The sequence below is a fragment of the Mya arenaria genome, chromosome 1 (genome assembly GCF_026914265.1).
Source record: "Mya arenaria isolate MELC-2E11 chromosome 1, ASM2691426v1".
Lineage (NCBI taxonomy): Eukaryota > Metazoa > Mollusca > Bivalvia > Myida > Myidae > Mya > Mya arenaria.
Window position 1 is genome coordinate 48,351,961 of NC_069122.1, and position 21,320 is coordinate 48,373,280.

The 21,320-nt window shown below is 35.7% G+C and overlaps 1 protein-coding gene across 2 annotated transcripts; it reads left to right on the forward strand.

Moving 5' to 3' along the window:
• The first annotated feature begins 2,925 nt into the window (after positions 1 to 2,925).
• On the forward strand, positions 2,926 to 20,285 carry LOC128234601 (26S proteasome regulatory subunit 8). Of its 2 annotated transcripts, none has more exons than XM_052948918.1 (13): positions 2,926 to 2,988; positions 6,562 to 6,642; positions 7,967 to 8,036; positions 8,352 to 8,449; positions 9,208 to 9,333; positions 11,070 to 11,231; positions 13,994 to 14,157; positions 14,383 to 14,459; positions 15,343 to 15,419; positions 17,138 to 17,236; positions 18,032 to 18,142; positions 18,303 to 18,389; positions 19,757 to 20,285. In XM_052948918.1, the coding sequence occupies exons 1-13, from the start codon at positions 2,977 to 2,979 to the stop codon at positions 19,808 to 19,810; spliced, it is 1,218 nt and encodes a 405-aa protein (XP_052804878.1). In that variant the 5' UTR covers positions 2,926 to 2,976; the 3' UTR covers positions 19,811 to 20,285. The 2 variants fall into 2 exon arrangements, with proteins under 2 accessions (XP_052804878.1, XP_052804888.1); XM_052948928.1 differs by having other exon boundaries at positions 2,947 to 2,988; positions 6,565 to 6,642.
• The last annotated feature ends 1,035 nt before the right edge of the window (positions 20,286 to 21,320 follow it).

Sequence of the window (21,320 nt, forward strand, 5' to 3'; positions counted from 1 at the left end):
CTGCACGATATTCAAATTGCTGAAACCATGTCAATTTGTATCGCTTGGTTGGCTGACATGATGGTGACAGCAATATAATGTTATTTTATAGAAAAATGATATAGCGACTTTGTAAATAAGTCGAGGGCGGCTGTATTTGCTCGATGTCAACTGTCCAAGACCAAATGGCACGGCCCGTATGAAATCATATAATTAATACATCAAATAAATAACTCAGACATTGTTCTCTGTATAGTCTTCGTTAAATATCTGGCTACTGGGCTTGTGCCTGTAGTCTCGATCGTCTTTTGTACTTAAACATAATATGTTTATCAAGCTTTACATTCATTCAACATACAAACACACCTCGTTGTGGTCAAGGCTTCAAATCAATCCAAATAATTCAATTGGGTTAAAATTACGACATTATACATTATATTTTGATAAACTCGATGAAGACTTTTATCTGTACGCAACTCATATGTTGTTTTGCCTTTTTAATTAATAAAGTCAAATGAGTTAAGCATAACAATGTATTAAAATTCATAAGAAATTGCAACTACCCTTGTGTGTCTGTAATATGTTAGTTGTCGAGCGATTTGATCAAACCAGTGAGGTTTATAAATACTAGCTTATCAAGACGTACGTCTTCTAAACAAATACAAATATTTCAAAATATATCCAAAAATTGCTACATTTGCGAAAGTTTTGGATTTCATTGGATAATTGCAAAACATCTTATGCGGAAGTGAGTGTTTAGAGGGAAGTAAGTGTGCGCTCCGAGAATCATAATTAATGGGTCATAAAGGAAGGGTCTAGAAAGCAAAAATGCTAACTCTAAATTGGCTCGTTTTGTAGATACCCCATGACGTAATTAAATATTGTATTACTTGTCATATTCAATAATTCCTCGACCGTGCGTCTGGGATGTGTCTTCCTTCTGTGGTAGCTATAATGTTTCATATAGGAGAACACTGAGCCAAAGACTGATTTCGTAGGTATACGTAATAGTTATGCACCAGTCAATTGTTACCACGCCCCCAGGTCCGGGGCGATACCGGGGATAGCCGGGAAAATGGGCAGTGTTTTGAAGTGGCACCGCAGTGCCGAGTGAATGTAGCGGTTTTGTCTTCGCGCCAAAAATAGCGGGGGATGGGCCTTACCTAGGGTCCCTGGGGTACGGGGGCATTTGGTGGTGATTTTACCAGCAGTTCGTCACCGCAGGGCGGGGATTTTTACCAGGTGTGGCTGGACCAAAAGTCAAAGTCCCCGCTATTCCCCGGACCTGGGGGCGTGGTTACAATTGACTGGTGCATTAGATGACATAAAGTAACATGATTTGGATGGGTACACCGTTTCATCGCAAATTTAGTAGAATGCCTCGGTAAAAGCAAAAAAGTACCATGCCTGATAAACGCACACGTCGTTGGTACTTTCGAATGCATGGTGTGAATATGGAAAGAATATATATCTTAATATTTGTGAAATGGCGTGGTCATTAAGACGGCCTTCCGTGAAAACCAAGTAACAATGCTCTGAAACATTCAGCACAAATTTCTGTCCTGTTATTAGAAACCGACGGATGCTGATTGTCAAATACGAAGAAAGGGAGACAACCTAAATTTCCTTGTTCAGTATGTGGAGAAGATGTAACTGCCCGTATAGTAGTAAAGCTGTCAACTGTGATATTTGTGAAACCGGGACACATATTAGATCCTTTGGTGATACTAACTACTAACTCAAACGTATGTACATCCAATCTTTCTATGTCACTTGTCGGATATGTACTTTTAAAATATTACCTTTTTATCTTTGTGATACCTTAAACAATGTTCTTCCTGGTATAATTCAGCCAGATTGACAATCGATGGGGTTTTACAGTATCGTGTCGTAATTTTAACTGATTTGAACTTAAAGGACTTCATTTTATTCATTTCAACATAAGTTGCCAGAAGTGATTAGTCAGCAGTATAGTTTAATTTAAACATATTTATTTTACAACGATTGTGAAACAAGTTATTACAACATTATATTAATCACTCTCGTTGGCACGATTTTACGCGAGAGTGTGGTCTTGTGTTGTGGGGGAAACCGGAGAACCCGGAACAAACCCACATGTCCGGCTTGGTGACCACAAACCAAACTCACATGCGCCCAAGCCGGGAATCGAACCTGGGTCGCGAGAAGCGAGTGCACTAACCACTGCGCTAACCGGACAAACTTTAGTCGGAAGTATAGATTTGCAGACGTAAAGTTTTCAGAGACCTGGCTGGACAATTCAGTTATGGACTCGGAAATGCATATTCAAAGATACAATGTTACCAGAAAAGATCGGAACAGAAGAGGTGGCGGGGTATGCTTATACGTTCATAAAGATCTGGCGTTCACCGATAGACTGGAAAGGACAATCTTGAAGCTGTTTGGGCTGATATGTCGGGATTAATTGTTTTATCTATGGTTAGATCTGACACATAATGGTACATCCTCGGTGATTTAAACATTTTTTATAAGAAATCAGCTCTTTTTAAAAGGATTAAAGAAGTTTTAAATATCTGTATTTTAAAGCAGATCATAAATGACCCTACCAGTTGGATCACATTTTATGTATCCATCAATACAGGATTGTTCAGTCTGGTACTCTTCCGATAGGTCTTAGTGGACATATATGTAATTTAAACAATAAAATTTCAATGTGAATATTTTTCTTCTTAATCTACTGTATGTTGTATACAAAGTAAAAAATTAAACCTTCTTCGCCTATGTTGTATGCGTTACTCTATTTCTATGTAGTATGCATTTCATACCAGCCCCACACCGGGCTATGCTCGGGTTGAGATGAATCTCTCTTGCACTCTCGGCCATGGAAGATACTTATTATCTCCGTTTTCGAAGAGGTCAATGCGTTAGAAATAGGAAACTTACCGATTCGTTAGAGCCGTTTTTACATTCTCGATCCGTATCGTTTAACGCATTTCCGGTACCGCATGAATCAGGAAAATGGCAAATCAGGTTCGATTTATTTTGTCTTATTTGTACCATTGTAGTTTGTTTCAGAAACCGACTATTTTATTAAAATTATTCCTTGATTAAAATATTGTCTATTGTGATATTTGTGTTTATTGAAGTTTTGAAATTGCTGTATTTCCTGTGAAAAACTGTGACAGTTTAACCGGTTCTTTCTTCGGCAGTACAGTCCTTAGAAAACTTCATCACTAATAATAATGACATAACCAAAATAAACATAATGGATACTTTACTTAGTGATAGTGAGGTTATTTATTATTTGTTTTGCTGAGTTGCTGAAGCTGATTGATGAATGTGAATGTTTGAAAAGAAAACTGGGTTTGACATGCATTCATACAAGATTGGCGGATTGTCGACATTTCGTTCTTTCCTTTTTTTTATCTCAGGTGATCTTAACAATTTTTGCTACTTTTCACAACCTTATCAAGTTATGAAAGCTATAAATGTCTAATATAGTCACTTTTTAACTTTGCCTCAGCCGGTTCAATCACGTTCACTAGTTGTTTTCAAAAGATTTTCCATCAGTAAGTTGAGTAACAAGTGCATAAAGTGTCGTCTCAAGCCTAAATGTGCTAGTACAGGAAAACATAAAAATGTCAAGACAGATAAGAGTTTTTGTAGAATTCCTATGATTGTTGCATGCAGTGTTTCCCTGATTGCTATAATTGTGGCTAATCTAAAATAATAGATGTGTTATTCAGGATTCTTCCAATCCCTTACATCTAAATGGGTTTGTGCAAAAACCGGGTTGGTTTGAAAAATATTGAAATTGTATCAAGTGAAGTACTTTATGTTTGAAGGTTTATGTTCATATTTTAACATGAAATTGCAAAGCTATTGTGCACAAAACAAGTATTAAATGCATTAAAAGACATGAGTTTCCTTTCCAATAAAACGAAAATTGACTGACACAGACAACAATTATGCCAAGCTGAACAACTCGACCCAATCATAATAACTAGGCCGCCTCCGACAAGCTTCGTGATAGACCTCGTAAATATAAGCGTAACAACTCGGCCATGGCCAAAGTGTTCTGATTGTTGTAAAACTGTGAACTGTAGCCTTACAGGTGCCATTCATGTATATATCGTTATGTTTTGACAGAATGAAATGAAGAAAAATCCATCATACTCCTAATTATTGGTTGGATATTTATCTTCTGTGTACGGAACTAATATGAAATAACATTATCTGGTAATATTTCTTGTTTTTAGCTCTACTGGCCAAAGGCCAGAAGAGCTTATGCGATGGTAATGTGTACGTAGTATGTGCATCTGTGCAGTCGTGCTTTCGTGCGTCTGTAAACAATTGCTTGTGAACACGATACAGTCTTCAGTTTTGATTGTATCGCGATGAAACTTGTACAGTATCTAGATATCCATTAGAGCTCGGTTCCTTTCGAAAACCAGCCAGATCCGCCCATAAATGCCTAGATTATGGGCCATGAAAGCCCAGGGTTCACAAGTTTGGTAAACATAAATCTGGAAAGGTTTGAAAATCTTTTTGTGTGTTTGTGCATCCATCTCAGCACAATTGATTGTGATCAATGTTGTCCTAAGATGCCCTTGACTTTGACCTTTTGACCATCTTTTTTAACTTTTAAAACTACAGAAATTTTTACTATGAGTACAGTTTTGAAAGCATTTTTTTTTTGTCAGATGACTTTTACTTGGCACATATTTAAATAGTTCATGCAACTAATCTGCTTACAAAACTTTCTGGGCTCAGATGTTGAACGTGCTACATTTTCAGGTAACCCAAACACAAAACATAAACTATTTGTCTGTTGCCTTTTACCCATACATACATGCTCTGGATTGATATGACCACAAAAGCCATGCCAGTAGAGCGTAGGCCCTTTTGGGCCTCTTGTTATGATATTTTATAGACGCAATATGGTTTAAGCCGGAATCCCGATCGGAATAACTACCCACTTATAGTACAAAACAATTTGTATGTGAAAGATTTGCCATATATCAAAAATCGTAAAAAAAATCCGTCAACGTACAATTATTTGGACTATAATTGTGGCATGAGGAGTGATCAATGTCATCCAATATCTTGATAACTGTACCATTTTTTGTCATAAAAGTAATACAATAGAGAGAATTACAATTCACAAACAAGCCGTTGACCTGTTCAAGGATATTGAATAGTTGAATTACAGAACTTGTTCCATATTGAACCTTGAAACTATTTTAAATCCAAGCTGATGCTGAGTGTAGAAATGCAGTCTTACAGGCATTCTATAAAATATTCTGACACATTCTCAATGGCAGTTGCGTAAGTGCATAATGATTGGCGTATCAGACTCTTTGATCAAAGGATCCCCATTGCAAACTTCTTCAGTGAATTGTACTGGTTATCACCAAGGAAATAGGGAATGGTTCTAGATCAGAAAAACGCGAATTGTCACGAGACATTGTGACAGGTAAACACTAAAAGTTAACCTGTCACAACAAATTTTTACCTGTGGCAATGTTTCAAACAGTATTCAGTAACATGACCCTAAATCTTGATTTTAAGCCTCATATTTAAATAAGATTTGTAATTTCCCTTCATAACATATTTAGATTTTCTTGGCTAGATGTGTCTTACTGTTGTAAATTAAAAAAGGAAGCTTAACATCAATACAAAAAAATCAATATTTGGGATCTTTAAGTCATCATTTGTTTCCTCCTTTGCCTCTCAAAAAGCTCATATTATCAGTCCTCCTGGGGGTTTTCCAACCTTGGAGAGACTAGATCTAACTCTTTTTTATTCATCTTTAAATTGAAGATGCATTATGGTTATAAAATATACCAAAACATACTACAAGTCAACATCAGACGCAAAAACAATAGTAATGTTCTTGTTATTGACAATGTTAAACAGTGCGAAAAGAGTGTTACAGTTAGCACAGTATATTCATATTTAAATTAACATGATTGCCAAAAAAATACATACCAAATACTATATAATTAATGAAGTTTTCCGTAAAATTCCAGATCTATCAAATCAGTGAGTATTAGAGTACAAGTTTAAATCAGTATCTACATGTAACATGTATTTTCGGCTTTTACAAAAATGTTAAAAAGGGGTTTAAAAAAAGTGATACGCGGATAACATGCTAACACTCTGAATGATCATAATGTAGTTAAAAATAATACTGAACATTTATTGTAAACAATCAAATAGACAGTGCTGACTGTAATTTTTCACCGGATATTGTGACCGTCCAAAACAGAAGTTTTGTCGGTCAAAATGGAAATTTATACCGGACATGTCCGACTGTCCAGCGGACATTTACATTGACTGGTTGATATCATGTACATTTAATAAAAAGCTCTCAGATACCTAAAATATAACTTACTTTTAATGACAGCTTTTTTAAAACCACACATGTATGAAAATTTTCTGAACAAATTACATTCTGATTTGAAGGATTTTGGCAATCATAATTCCCCAGAAAAGTTGCTTGTTCTCAAAATGTCTCAAAAATGGCTGGTAAACATCATTATTCAATTATTAAAATATCTTTAATCAAAACAACTGCTTCATTTTCATTATTTTCTTCAGAAGATGGAAGTGGATGACGGTCCCCCTGCTAATCATGAGGGGATCAAACAGTACTATTGCAGCAAAATCGAGGCTCTTCAGGTAAGCAAAAACAACATAAAAATATATAAAAACCTGTTTCACTGTGGTATTTCATGCACCAATTTTCTTTTATTAAGTAATTATGACACAACTGCCTGTAGGAATATTAATTTGCTTAAAATATTAATTAGTTTTTTATGCCCCCTTTTTGAAAAAAGTGGGGTATATTGTTTTGCACATGTCGGTCGGTCGGTCTGTCTGTCTGTCTGTCTGTCTGTCTGTCTGTCTGTCTGTCTGTCTGTCTGTCGGTCGGTCGGAATACCAAATGGTTTCCGATCAATAACTTGAGAACGCTTTGACCGAGGGACCTCATACTTGGTATGTGTATTGGTCATCACCAGCAGATGAACCCTATTGATTTTGAGGTCAGTGGGTCAAAGGTCAAGGTCAGTGTGACCTTTACATGAAAAAACGGTTTCCGATCAATAACTTGAGAACGCTTTGACCCAGGGACCTCATACTTGGTAGGTGTATTGGTCATGACCAGCAGATGAACCCTATTGATTTTGAGGTCAGTGGGTCAAAGGTCAAGGTCAGTGTGACCTTAACATGAAAAACGGTTTCCGATCAATAACTTGAGAACGCTTTGACCCAGGGACCTCATACTAGGTAGGCTTATTGGTCATGACCAGCAGATGAACCCTATTGATTTTGAGGTCAGTGGGTCAAAGGTCAAGGTCAGTGTGACCTTTACATGAAAAACGGTTTCCGATCAATAACTTGAGAACGCTTTGACCCAGGGACCTCATACTTGGTAGGTGTATTGGTCATGACCAGCAGATGAACCCTATTGATTTTGAGGTCAGTGGGTCAAAGGTCAAGGTCAGTGTGACCTTAACATGAAAAACGGTTTCCGATCAATAACTTGAGAACGCTTTGACCCAGGGACCTCATACTAGGTAGGCTTATTGGTCATGACCAGCAGATGAACCCTATTGATTTTGAGGTCAGTGGGTCAAAGGTCAAGGTCAGTGTGACTGTAAGCTGAAAAAAGGTTTTCTGATTGTCCATATTTTTTTAATGCATGCACAGATGATTGGGATTGATGTATAAATGTTTGTATAGAAATGATTTTCTTTTATGTTACTATTTTAGTTGGGCATTTATTTGCCTTCTTAAGTTATCATAAGTAAAGTGCATCTTATGCAATTTTGGAGAAAATTTGCCTCAAGCTCCTCTATCCACTAAGTGCCATGTTTGTTTCAAACTAAGATAGATGATCATCAAGGATATATTTTCTTCAGTAAAGTTTTAAAGTAAGAGTATTGTTCTGATATTTGTCTTATATAGTAGACAGTAGAAATTTTTTTTTAATCTCTTGCAGCTGGTTGTCACTGATAAAACACAAAATCTGCGTCGATTGGAAGCACAGAGAAATGAGCTAAATGCTAAAGGTTGGTCTTCCATTGCTTCAGTCATCAAAATATGTCTTCGGAAGAATAAGCCCAAATTCTTACATTATTGTCTTGCATATTTTAAAAAATTAAACCCTGCTTTATGAATTTCAGAATTTGAGCAAGCCTGGAATTTATTTACCAATTAAATAGCTTGTGCTAATTTGCAAAAATGTTGCTTGTTAAATAAATGTGTGGCCCTCAATCAACTACATTAATATCTGCAATGAACATTATTTATTTATTTTCAAATCTGTTGAATTAACCCCCAAAAATCACAGTTGACTATAGTTTAATGCTCGTCTTTATTTTCAGTGCGAATGTTGCGGGAGGAGTTGCAGCTACTACAAGAGCAGGGGTCGTATGTGGGGGAGGTGGTGAAACCCATGGATAAGAAGAAAGTCCTCGTTAAGGTTGGTTTGTACAAGTTCTAAGAACTGACACATATCAGGTTGAGGGGCTGGAGCCAAAGCAATTGTGACATCAGATAAAGAAACACAAGTCATAATAGAAAATTAACCCATCCTTAAAAAAAATTAAGTGTAGAACTGACCCAAATGTAGGGGTGAAAAGTGGAAAGTGTCATGATTATTTTATCATCCTGACTCTATGTAGATATGTACTTACATATACAGACTTGAAATAAGACTGGGATGTACAAGTCAGAATCCTTATAGTAGTGCACTTTAAGTTAACATCAACAAATTCACCAAGCCCTGCTACTTGAAATTTTGAGAAAGCCTGGAAAGTAAGTGGTACAGGGCTTGCCGGCTTGTGCTAAGTCTGACCACTGTATAGTGATCTGGATTTCATTAAAATTTCTATACGTGTATGGAACTAATCCATTTTTAGATTAAAACTATCTGTTATATGATTTATTTATGTCTGTGAACTCTAGAACTTCATTTAGCACTATTTTGGTTTTTTGATTGACACGGTTATCATTGTTTGGCAGCCATATTGCACTGACAATTTACACTTTCTCTACTAGAATATCTATTGATTAATTTTATAAAGGATATTAGTCATCTTTTAAGTTTTCAGTGATTAACCATTGGTTTTAATTGACTCATTTGATAAATTGTAGGCTGACAACTGAACAATGTTTGATTCTTGGAATAAAAATGTATGTTAATCATTATAACATTTTTTCCATTATCTTTCTTTCCAGGTCCACCCTGAAGGCAAGTTTGTAGTGGACATTGACAAGAATATTGATATCAACGATGTGACACCCAACTGCAGAGTGGCCCTGAGGAATGATAGCTACACCCTACATAAAATATTGCCTAACAAGGTAAAAAATACAGTTTATGTAATTTTTAGAGTACATAAAGTAAAGTCTTAATGATTAAGAATGGATGATGTGAGCATAGCGAACAAGCTCTTCTTAATCATAAAGAGTTTACTTTAGGACATCTAACTGACTTAAAATTATACCTCTTAAGCTGACACATTTTCAATGCAAAATTGTGTATTGGATGAGCTGCAACAGGGTGACCTCTAAACACCAGCGAAAGTTGAAATGTTTAATGATAAATTTAGTGCTTTCTACAATTTCATTGGCTGAAAATGTAGGTTTTTATTTTTTTATAATTCAAAATGATTTCATTCTGAGTGTTTAAATCATTTATCAAATTGTATATCCAATTTCCCTATTTCTTTGTGAAGACAAACTTGCTGATTTGCCATTGTAAAAAATCTGAAAATAATTGACAAAAATAAAGATAAAAATTACAAAATGTTATGGTAGTACATGTATATAAGCTAATGGTCTGACCATAGGATACAATAACTGTTTGTTAAATGGAATTTGTAGAAGTAGGTCAATTTGAACTTAATCTCGAATTTGTATTGCATACATGAAATTATTCAACAAGTTTAATATATCCAGTGTATTCAAAACTAAAAAAACAAAGTTTACTCTGATTTCAAAGTTTATTCTGTCTCAACGCAACTCTGCATACGTTGTTAGCAGGGCCTCTAAAAGTTCGAAACCTCAATTTGTCCAGACCCGGCGACAACCCCCCCCCCCCCCCCCCCCCCAAAAAAAAAAAATCCCCACCCCTCCAAAGGGAAAAGGCCTGTTTAAAAAAGTCTGATTATATAGAATTGTCACACATTTTCTCGATGTACATTCTGTCAATATTATTCGCGATGTGACACTTTGTAAGAGAGCTGTCTCAAGAGTAATTAGTACAAACGTAACTTCATATGAGATTCTGATCAAGTTCTGCAGTGTTTCTAACAAGAAACGCTGCAAACGTAATTAACTGTGGCCGACGGGAAGCGGTCAGACGACAAAAGGTGAAACAGTATTATGATTTATTTGCTTAAGGCTACTACAATGGGTCAACATTCAACTGATAATCTTGAATAATCATGTATATCTAGATTTATTATCGGGGCTTCCACATTTAAGTTTGATATCGCAGCGAATTTTTCATTACAGTGTGTTAAAATGACTTAAGCAGCGCACTCAGCTGTCAGACTCTGTAGTTAATCAAGCGTGTCGCTGTTGATATCCTATAGGACTAGGTTAATTAATTCGCAATTTTAATGCTTATGGGGATTAACAATTAACACCTAATCTGGATAGCTGCAAGTTCCTAATTTAGTTAATTGTGTCTTCTGCGACCTACCACTACACGTGATTGGACCGATTGCAAGCATCTGCTAAATTAACAGATACAGTATGGAGTGTTCAGCATAGCGGAAAAAGCAGCTGGTCGCATTGGTCTGATGGTAACTAGGACACTTTTATTGGGGGTAATTTTGAATGTGTGAATGATCCAAGAATGTTTATTACAATTCCTACAGTTTTTACTTACTTAGTCTTTTGGGACTGAAGTTATAAAAAAATGAGATTTTTTTTTATAATTTCAGTCCCAAAGACTAAGTCAGTAAAAACTGTAGGAATTGGCTTGGTCAAATCGGGTTCAGACCGGCAAATTGCCGGTATTTAGAAGCCCTGGTTGTTAGGATAATCTCTGAATGTAACATGATGATGTGCACATGTATTTACTATTACAGGTGGATCCACTAGTCAGCTTGATGATGGTGGAGAAAGTTCCTGACTCCACTTACGAGATGGTTGGCGGTCTTGATAAACAGATCAAGGAGATTAAAGAAGTGATAGAACTGCCTGTCAAACATCCAGAACTGTTTGAAGCTCTTGGCATTGCCCAGCCCAAGGTGAGAGGGGGAGATGGTTAATTTAATGCAGTATATTTGCAGTGCTGTCTTTCCTTGGATTTTGGTGGTCAAAATGCCTGAGGATTCTGCCCCATTTTCTGCCTTAATTATATATATATATATATTATATATAAACATTTTCCCCCAAGTTTGTGTCAAAATGTCCCTTTAGGTAAGCCTGTTTATGAAGAATACTTTTTATCAATATCCGACGTTAAAAATATGGAGCTTATTATAGATGTATGCATTATTTTCATGCAATATGCAGTCTGAGTCATGACTTATTTTAATGGGTTTGTGTTTATGCCACATCAATTCACTTACACTTATATTTATTTAAACAAAGATTCATATTAATTAAAAATTCTTATTTTCTGGCAAAAAATCTCTTTGAAGGGCTACAGCCCCCCATTCATTAGAGCTGAGAGACAACCCTGATTTGTGTAATTTTACTTTTTCACCTGCTGCATGCATGATCATGTTCAATATTCAGCCATGTCGCCTCAGTCCTTCCAAAGTTTTGCCAATTGAATAAGCAAAAACTGTAGTTTGCGACAAATGGCTCTCTTGTTTTGATTCTATCTAAATTCACAGACTTTTTTGATCACATTCTCTCACTCCAAAGCCAGTTATATTAATATTAGCTCATATCATTTCAAACACTTGTGAAGAAACCAAGTGTAAGTGGATGTTAGTCATACAGAAACAAGTTAGAGCACCTAAAATTAACCTGTACAGTGGTATGATGCTAGGGGAGAAAGAATTAACGTGTACTGTCACAATGTGATGTATATATATATAATTATGTGTACACAGTTTGACTCTACCATTTGTTTGCCTGACCTAAGTAGCAATGGATCAAATTGGTATATTCCCTACAGGGTGTGTATCTACTAAGATTAACAGGTTGATGCCTGAATGGCTCCTTAATTATGTCTCCCCCTCTCTGGGGGAGACATATTGTTTTTGCCCTGTCCGTCAGTCCGGTAGTCCGTCAGTCCGTCAGTCCGTCCGTACGTCACACTTCGTTTCCGATCGATAACTGGAAAACCGCATGACCTAGGATCACCAAACTTGGTAGGGAGGTTGGTCATGAGGTGTAGAAGATCCCTATTGTTTTTGGGGTCACTAGGTCAAAGGTCAAGGTCGCGACTCCCAATGTAAAAAACATTTCCGCTCAATATCTTGACAATGGTTTGACCTAGGTTCACCAAACTTGGTAGGGAGGTTGGTCATGAGGTGTAGAAGATCCCTATTGTTTTTGGGGTCACTAGGTCAAAGGTCAAGGTCGCGGCGACCCCCAATGTAAAAAACATTTCCGCTCAATATCTTGACAATGGTTTGACCTAGGTTCACCAAACTTGGTAGGGAGGTTGGTCATGAGGTGTAGAAGATCCCTATTGTTTTTGGGGTCACTAGGTCAAAGGTCAAGGTCGCGGCGACCCCCAATGTAAAAAACATTTCCGCTCAATATCTTGAGAATGGTTTGACCTAGGTTCACCAAACTTGGTAGGGAGGTTGGTCGTGAGGTGTAGAGGATCCCTATTGTTTTTGGGGTCACTAGGTCAAAGGTCAAGGTCGCGGCGACCCCCAATGTAAAAAACATTTCCGCTCAATATCTTGAGAATGGTTTGACCTAGGTTCACCAAACTTGGTAGGGAGGTTGGTCGTGAGGTGTAGAGGATCCCTATTGTTTTTGGGGTCACTAGGTCAAAGGTCAAGGTCGCGGCGACCCCCAATGTAAAAAACATTTCCGCTCAATATCTTGAGAATGGTTTGACCTAGGTTCACCAAACTTGGTAGGGAGGTTGGTCGTGAGGTGTAGAGGATCCCTATTGTTTTTGGGGTCACTAGGTCAAAGGTCAAGGTCGCGGCGACCCCCAATATAAAAAACATTTCTGCTCAAAATCTTGAGAACGGTTTGACCTAGGTTCACCAAACTTGGTAGGGAGGTTGGTCATGAGGTGTAGAAGATCCCTATTGTTTTTGGGGTCACTAGGTCAAAGGTCAAGGTCGCGGCGACCCCCAATGTAAAAAACATTTCCGCTCAATATCTTGAGAATGGTTTGACCTAGGTTCACCAAACTTGGTAGGGAGGTTGATCATGAGGTTTAGAAAACTCCTATATTTTGGGGGGTCACAAGGTCAAAGGTCAACGTCGCTGTGACCTCTAATGTAAAAAAATATTTCCGTGCAATATCAGGAGAATGCTTTGATCTAGGTTCACCAAACTTTGAAGTGAGGTTGGTCATGATGTCTAGTTGATTTTGCAATCAGTTTGTCAAAGGTCAAGGTCACTGACCTTGAGGTGAAGAACCGGTTTCTGCTCAATAACTCAAGAACGTTTACACCCAGGAACTTCATACTTGGTATGCCAGTTAGTCATGACTAGTTGATGGCCCCTATTGATTTTGGGATCCATCATTGATTATTTCTCACCTACGACCACACAATGGGGGAGACATGCGCTTTTTCAAAAAAGCAATCTCTAGTTGATTATATATCTTCAGTAGACCATATTTTAAACTTGTAAACCAGTTTCAATCCCCAGGGAATTTTTACTGACAATACCAAGGCAGTTACCCAAACATTTACTCAAAGCATTTTTTTTTAATTGGTGTAATGTGTTTGATGTCATGTGACTGTGTATGTCTCTTGTTTGGCCTTTGATCCTTGCACCTTTTAACAGTTGTCTGGTTTTATTTCTGGCTACTGGGCTTGTCCCTATAGTTCCCATTGTTTTACTTTCATCTCCTTTTCAGGGTGTGCTGTTGTATGGACCCCCAGGTACTGGAAAAACCCTGCTGGCTCGAGCTGTGGCTCACCACACAGAATGCACATTCATACGCGTATCTGGATCTGAGTTGGTGCAGAAGTTCATTGGAGAGGGTTCACGTATGGTCAGGGAGCTGTTTGTGATGGCTAGGTCAGTGTGTATACATGTATAAATAGTTTCCTTTGTAGATTTAAGAAAGTGCTTTCTTTAAGTGGTATTCAGATGACGGTATGAAAAGTCTTTCTAGTTAACACATACGTTTTATCTCATACATTTATATTCAAGAACTTATATATCAAAACTATTTTTGGTTCTATACCATTTGTTTGTGTATTCAGCTGACATTTTGTTCAAAGTTGACATTGAACATTACAGGGAGCATGCCCCGTCCATTATCTTCATGGATGAAATTGACTCCATAGGTTCTTCCAGGCTGGAGAGTGGATCAGGAGGTTTGTTTGATTATTTTTTTATAAGTGGTTATTTGGTGAGTTACCTTTTAATTCATACTTGAAAATGACACAAGCACTGGCTCATACTTGAACTATAGATCAGAGAAAACTATATGTTCTAGAAGTGTACACTGTACAGTAGTGCATACATACTAGGCTTTTAGTCTTTTTTTTTTTAATAAAGACAGGGTTCTCAGGGAGAAAAGGGCACAAGTTAATTGGCTGAGAAGAATAGAACATATTGATTTGACGGAAAATTGTAGGAATTGAGTTTGATTGAAGTAATATTAGATTTCAACTGCTAAATATGTAATTTAGAATCATATAAGTTTTAATCAGAACAAAATAGGCATTTAATTCTATAATGGCTGGTGTCCATAAGGGCAGAAGGGTGCTATCAAAAAAGGATGGTTCAGCACCCATCCATAACTCTTTAGCTGCAACCATACATACATACATATACTTGTTCATTTTGTAAGTTCTTACAAATGGTTTTACTTACTGGGACCATTATTTTGCATTAAGTAAGGAGGATGACTGATATAGACCTATTTTGTGATCTTACTAGCTTTATTGTGTCCACTATAAAGCATAGGAATTACTTGAGCCAGAGTCATCATCAATGGTGTTGTTGGCGTCACACTTTTGTTTCAAGTCAATTACTTGAATAACTTGTTGAGCCTTCAAACTTGGTATATGCACATTTGTCATTGTCAGAAGATGACACTAAGTAGGTCAAAGGTAATGGTTACCTTTACTATAAAATTGATTGGTGCTCCCGACAGGCTACAGTTTATATCCGCGGCAGTCCAGTTATTTTCACAGCCAGAGAATATTTTTATGAAAGTATTTTGTATAAAAAGAAGTCTTCTTTATATTTCAGGTGACAGTGAGGTGCAGAGAACAATGTTGGAGCTGCTAAACCAACTGGATGGATTTGAACCTAAACAAAACATTAAGGTACGGCAAAATGTTTCAAGTCCTGCTTAGCAAAGCATTAATTAAGGTACTACTAAGCAAAACATTAAGTTACTGCTAAGCAAAGCCTTAGTTATAAAGGTCTGCTAAGCAAAACATTAAGTTACTGCTAAGCAAAGCCTTAGTTATAAAGGTACTGCTAAGCAAAACATCAAGTTTCTTCTAAGCAAAGCATTAAGGTACTGTCTTGATTCTACTCAGATAATGGGCTATAACTTCCCAACTAGCGTTTGGAAGTACAGAAACTTTTTTTAGATAAAACTTCAAGAGGTGAAAGCTCAGAAGTTCAAGATATCGAACCTGGTGTCAGTGTTATATTTAAGGCCACATTTTTTAATAAATTTTAAATTAAAATGAACTGTTTGCATACATTAAATTAAAATGAACTGTTTGCATACATTAAATTAAAATGAACTGTTTGCATACATTAAATTAAAATGAACTGTTTGCATACATTAAATTAAAATGAACTGTTTGCATACACTTTTGTGATGTTGGCATTTTTTGGTAGCAAACTATTTCATATTTTATCAGAACAATGTTAGGATAATGTAGATTTAGTGCTCGAGAAACTTGAACTTGTATGATTGGGAGAAATAAAACTCCCAAACTAATAGCAACGAAGTTCATACTGACATTTGACAGACCAGGCTTACCTAGACTTCAGATTGATTCCAATTCAAACAAAACATTAAGGAACTGATTTATATAAAAGCTATTTTGTGAATAGCCCTAGCAGAATAGACTTGTTAGCTCTTTGGTTTTGTGATAGCCTTGGTGTCATTTGCAGCATCATCCTCATTGTGAAAGAATTTTACCAAATGTTGCAATAACTAAAAAAGACGTGAAAGAATTTTAAAATGTTCATGCGAAATTTGGTATTCAATTTTATGAGGAGAAAAATCAGATGGGCATTTGCATCTTATAGCAGCGCCTTTCTTAGGTTTTAGGTAAATCAATCCAAGTAATACATTGAGGTACTTCTGTTTAATGTTAAATGTTTCAAAGCTCTTAAGAGTGTTTTTTCTGTTAAGACAGATTTAAAGAATGCACATTTACAAATATCATTTCAAATATGATTTATGGTATGTCATTATACCCACTGATAGAAATATCTGGGGCTTTATATTGAAGTTTTGTCCTGTTCCCTTGCTTAATGAAAAAAGTCTAAAAATCTTGTGGAGCATGTTGTTCCAAAAGCATTTCGCCTATACACATGAAACCTCATAAGAAATTCATCTGCATGGAAAATATTGAGCCTACACACATGAAACTTCATAGGATGGTTCATATGCATGAGAAATATTGAGCCTACACACATGAAACTTCATAGGATGGTTCATCTGCATGGGAAATATTGAGCCTACACACATGAAACTTCATAGGATGGTTCATATGCATGAGAAATATTGAGCCTACACACATGAAACTTCATAGGATGGTTCATATGCATGAGAAATATTGAGCCTACACACATGAAACTTCATAGGATGGTTCATCAGCATGGCAAAAGGTTATCCTTTGATTTGTGTGATATTTCACTTTGTATAACAATACAAGTAATGGCCCTTTACTAGTAAATAATGGTTTGAAAAACTGTCAGGCTGACATAACACTGGCTAAGTGTTGATCAGTGTTATTTATTTAATTGAAGTTAAATGTAATTTTATGCAAAGAAACATTTCAACATTCTATTAAAGGTGATCATGGCAACAAACAGAATTGACATCCTCGACTCTGCATTGCTACGACCGGGAAGAATAGACAGAAAAATTGAATTCCCACCACCGAATGAAGAGGTCAGTATTATTGTACAGAGTTTTGGGGTACCTCGTTAATCCTGGCTTAGATACCCATCTCAGGATAACATCTGGTGGCGTCTTATATTTATTTCACTTAAAAGTGATGACAGTGATGATCAAGTTCAGGGTTGAGAGCTTTTAATTTCAGACTATTATACTAAGTTTCTTTTCTGCTTAACATTTGCATTGAAATTAGTAAGATGTACCCTGAAGTACATGTAGATAGGGATGACTTTGACAATATCAATTTATGAGTCTAGATACCTTGGCCCTGCTTTTGGCCTGCCCCCCTGGTACTCAATTGCACCTAAGTATGTAGTATCAAGGAAATGGAATTTTAAAAGCAAGAAAATTGAAACATTGTTATAAACATGTAATGGCCTGATGGCTATAACGTTCCAACAACTTGCAGCTGTCACTCAGGGCTTAATTTTATCTAAGGTCTGATAAAATAGGTATAAGACATTTAAAATGTTTGGTACAGTAGAAAAGCGTTGTAAATTATCTTTGTAATAAAATGATGAACAAATTCATTATTTTCCTAATTTTGGCACAAAATTGGCTTCTTTCCTGCTATTTTGTCAATCAAGTATCTTTTTTATTCCTACTGTTCTATGGGACACTGCTGGATAGACTGAATCCTCCAAATAGAATTATCTATAATGAACATATATATTGTGTGTTGTACTTACATTGTTATGTGTTGTTTTTTAAATGATTTTAGTATATAAGATCAACTGGCTCTGTAACTATTTAAGAATCTATATTTATGTTGACACTTTAACATTTCAGGCCCGACTGGATATTTTGAAGATCCATTCACGTAAGATGAATCTGACTCGAGGCATTAACCTGAGAAAGATCGCAGAAATGATGCCGGGAGCTTCAGGTGCTGAAGTTAAGGTGAGCGTCAACTTTCAGATGTAAAATCCATTTTTGTAATATCTATCTGATTGGAGATATATATATTAATGTCTTTGTAATGTTTGTCAACCTAAAAGTTTTCTATAAAGTTAACATTCGAAGTCTGGTGAAAATTCTAATGTTTTTCGTACATTTACAGGGCGTGTGTACAGAAGCCGGGATGTACGCTCTTCGTGAGCGCAGAGTGCATGTTACTCAGGAGGACTTTGAACTCGCAGTGGCAAAGGTATGGTCTTCATTGGTTACTATTCTGGTTCATGTACATTATTGTGTTGGATAATTATTGCCTTTCAAAGAAATTGCTGGTGCCCTTTTGTAAACACCCTGTTTGTTTGTCTGTCTGTCCCTGTGTCAGTCCTTATTTTCATGCTTTTTCTTTACAAACATTGAAGCTATAAAATTTAAACTTCATACACTTACAGCGAAAATGATATTTTTATTGAATAGTTATTTAACTCCAACTTAAATATTGTAAAAGTTATTTGTAACTTTCTAAAAAAAAACCTACATATTCATGGGCTTTTTTATTCAAAACTTTTCAATCATTGGAGACATCAACTTCAAACTTCATGAACTAGCTCACAGTAACAACGTGCTTTTAAAATTATAACAAATTACAACTCCAAGTTAGATATTGTATGTGAAATGTCCAGTTGTAATTTTAAAACATTAAACATTTTTCATGTTTTCTCCTACCCACTTTACAACCATTGAAGATATCAACTTCAAACTTTATAAACTCACTCACAGGAGCAATGTGCTATTTCTTGACATGTTATATAACTCCAATAATATTATCTACATAAGACAACTTAACGGGAATATAGCTTAAATAGTATTTATTTAATTTTTATATCAATTGTTCAAATGCTTTAGCTTTTCTTTTTTTCTTTCTTTTTTTGCAGGCTTTCATTCATTTTATAACCAATCACCATGTATATATGCAGAATATTCAATTTATCAATGATCAAGGGTCATCTTTGACTTATATCAATTTTGTCTTTATTGTGTGAACTGATTTATACGAAATAAACTGTGTTCTGTTCTGTTCTATTTAATCAAACTATTTGATAGCTATTTGAATGAAACTTGAAATTGAAATGGCATCGTACCCGCAAAAATCCCAGGTCCAATATGACGATGTGCAAACATTAAAATGTCTGAAAATTAAAACAGTCCAGATGATAGAGAAACATTTTCACAGAATGGTTCATATTTGGCCACTCAAGTCTACCAAGAAATGCAAAAACATTTCCTAAACACGCCATGCTTTGGCTTCGGCTATTCGCCCACTGTGAATCATTCCATATATGTGTATGAAAATAGAAGTCATGTTTATTGCAACAAAATCCATGCCTTTAATATTTGAAAATTTGGCCAAAATGAATGAGTCTTAGTACATTTATAGCATGAATGTGATGTAATAAGGGAACAATTAAATTATACACATGAATTTTCAGGCAATAGTGCATCTAATAGACCTTCAAAGAAAAACAATGGGAAAATAAAACACTTTACATGCATATTTTTAGGATTCTGTTTTCCACATTAAACTACCAGCTATTACAATATAATATGTATTTTTCTTTTCAGATCATGTTGAAGGACTCAGAAAAGAACTTCTCCATCAAGAAACAGTGGAAGTAACATGGCTTAAGTTCCAGTTAAGGAAGACAGTTATATCCTATCACTGGTTGTACAAGACATTATCTCGGATTGCTAGGCTCTACAATACTGTTTTGGATTGCTTGACGGTGGGACATCATTATTGCGATATGTACTGAAACATCATTATTCCAATAGACTGTGAAACATTATTATTAAGTTTTATAAGATCAGATTAATATTGAGTCAAGAGATCGGAGATATTTTGTGATCAAAATTCCATAATTTCTAAGTTAGGTATTTGTTTTATTGAATACGTAGTCTGTATCAGAGAAGATTGAAGGGATTGAATAAAAGCTATATGAGTTATTTCAACAAACTGTCTTGCAGATGATATTTAGAAAGTGTGCTATCTGTTTTCGAAAGTGTGTTGTTCCATTTCATTAACATTAAAATACATATTTGTTCTCTGTACATTTATATTTATCATTTAAGGTGATTAAATCTTCAAATGCAACAGTAATTTCTTTTTATACAATCGTCAAGATGGGTCGATACATGACTTTTACACACAATTCAAGTGTGTGTAGTTGACTGAAGTATATCCCACTTTTATGAAACTTCGAATGCAAGTTAATCAGATAAGGCTGGACATTGAACATTTGTCCACTGTACAATACAAACAACCAAAAACTGGTCATGAAGAAGTCAGGTAAAAACATGTTTTTAGTTGGTATGGAGTTTCTTTAAATCAAATGTATATGTAGAAATTGTCAGTCTTAGCGATGCGGTGTCTTATTAAAGTGAAGGAATAAAAATCATGTAGAAATGGCCATTGTCTTAGCAGTGCATCTTGAATAGCCTTGAACGTTTAAATCTGCTTGAAAATGCTTGGTCATTAGCTGAATATTGATAAAAAATATTTAAGTTTGGTTATGGTGTTGTAAAACTTAGTTTTTAATTCAAAAAAAAATAAGTTTGTATTGAAAACATTTGTGTTGAAATGGAAAGTAGACCACTTAAGTTTGATCATCATATTTTTAATGACTGGGCGGTCAATCTTTAAGCCTTTTCATAAAGGATTAGAACCAATGTTTTGAAACCTAAAACACTAAGATATCTCTGAAAATAGAAATAATGGACAAATTTCAGAATTTTATACAATTTCAGTCCTGTGGCATCACCGTCACACTTTTAGGTACAATCAATAACTTTCAACAGCTTGAAAAATCCTAATACTGTGCATATTGTTCATGGTCAGTAGATAACTACATATATTGTTATTGGAGTCACGTTCATGGTAAACTTGATCAAAAAAAGTTTTTGATCTAATTAAATTGTGAATTACTTGATGCAAAGTCCTAAAACTGTAGGCTTATTGGTCATGGTCGGAATATGAGGTCGGATTGTTGGAGTCAAGGTTTTAGTTATCTTTATTTAATAGAGAAATGGTTTCTTTAACTGACCAATGAGTGGTAAGTAAATTGTTTATGTTGTCGTCTCTTCAAACTTCTTGTCATGATGACATATCTTGATAATCGGTAAAAGACAT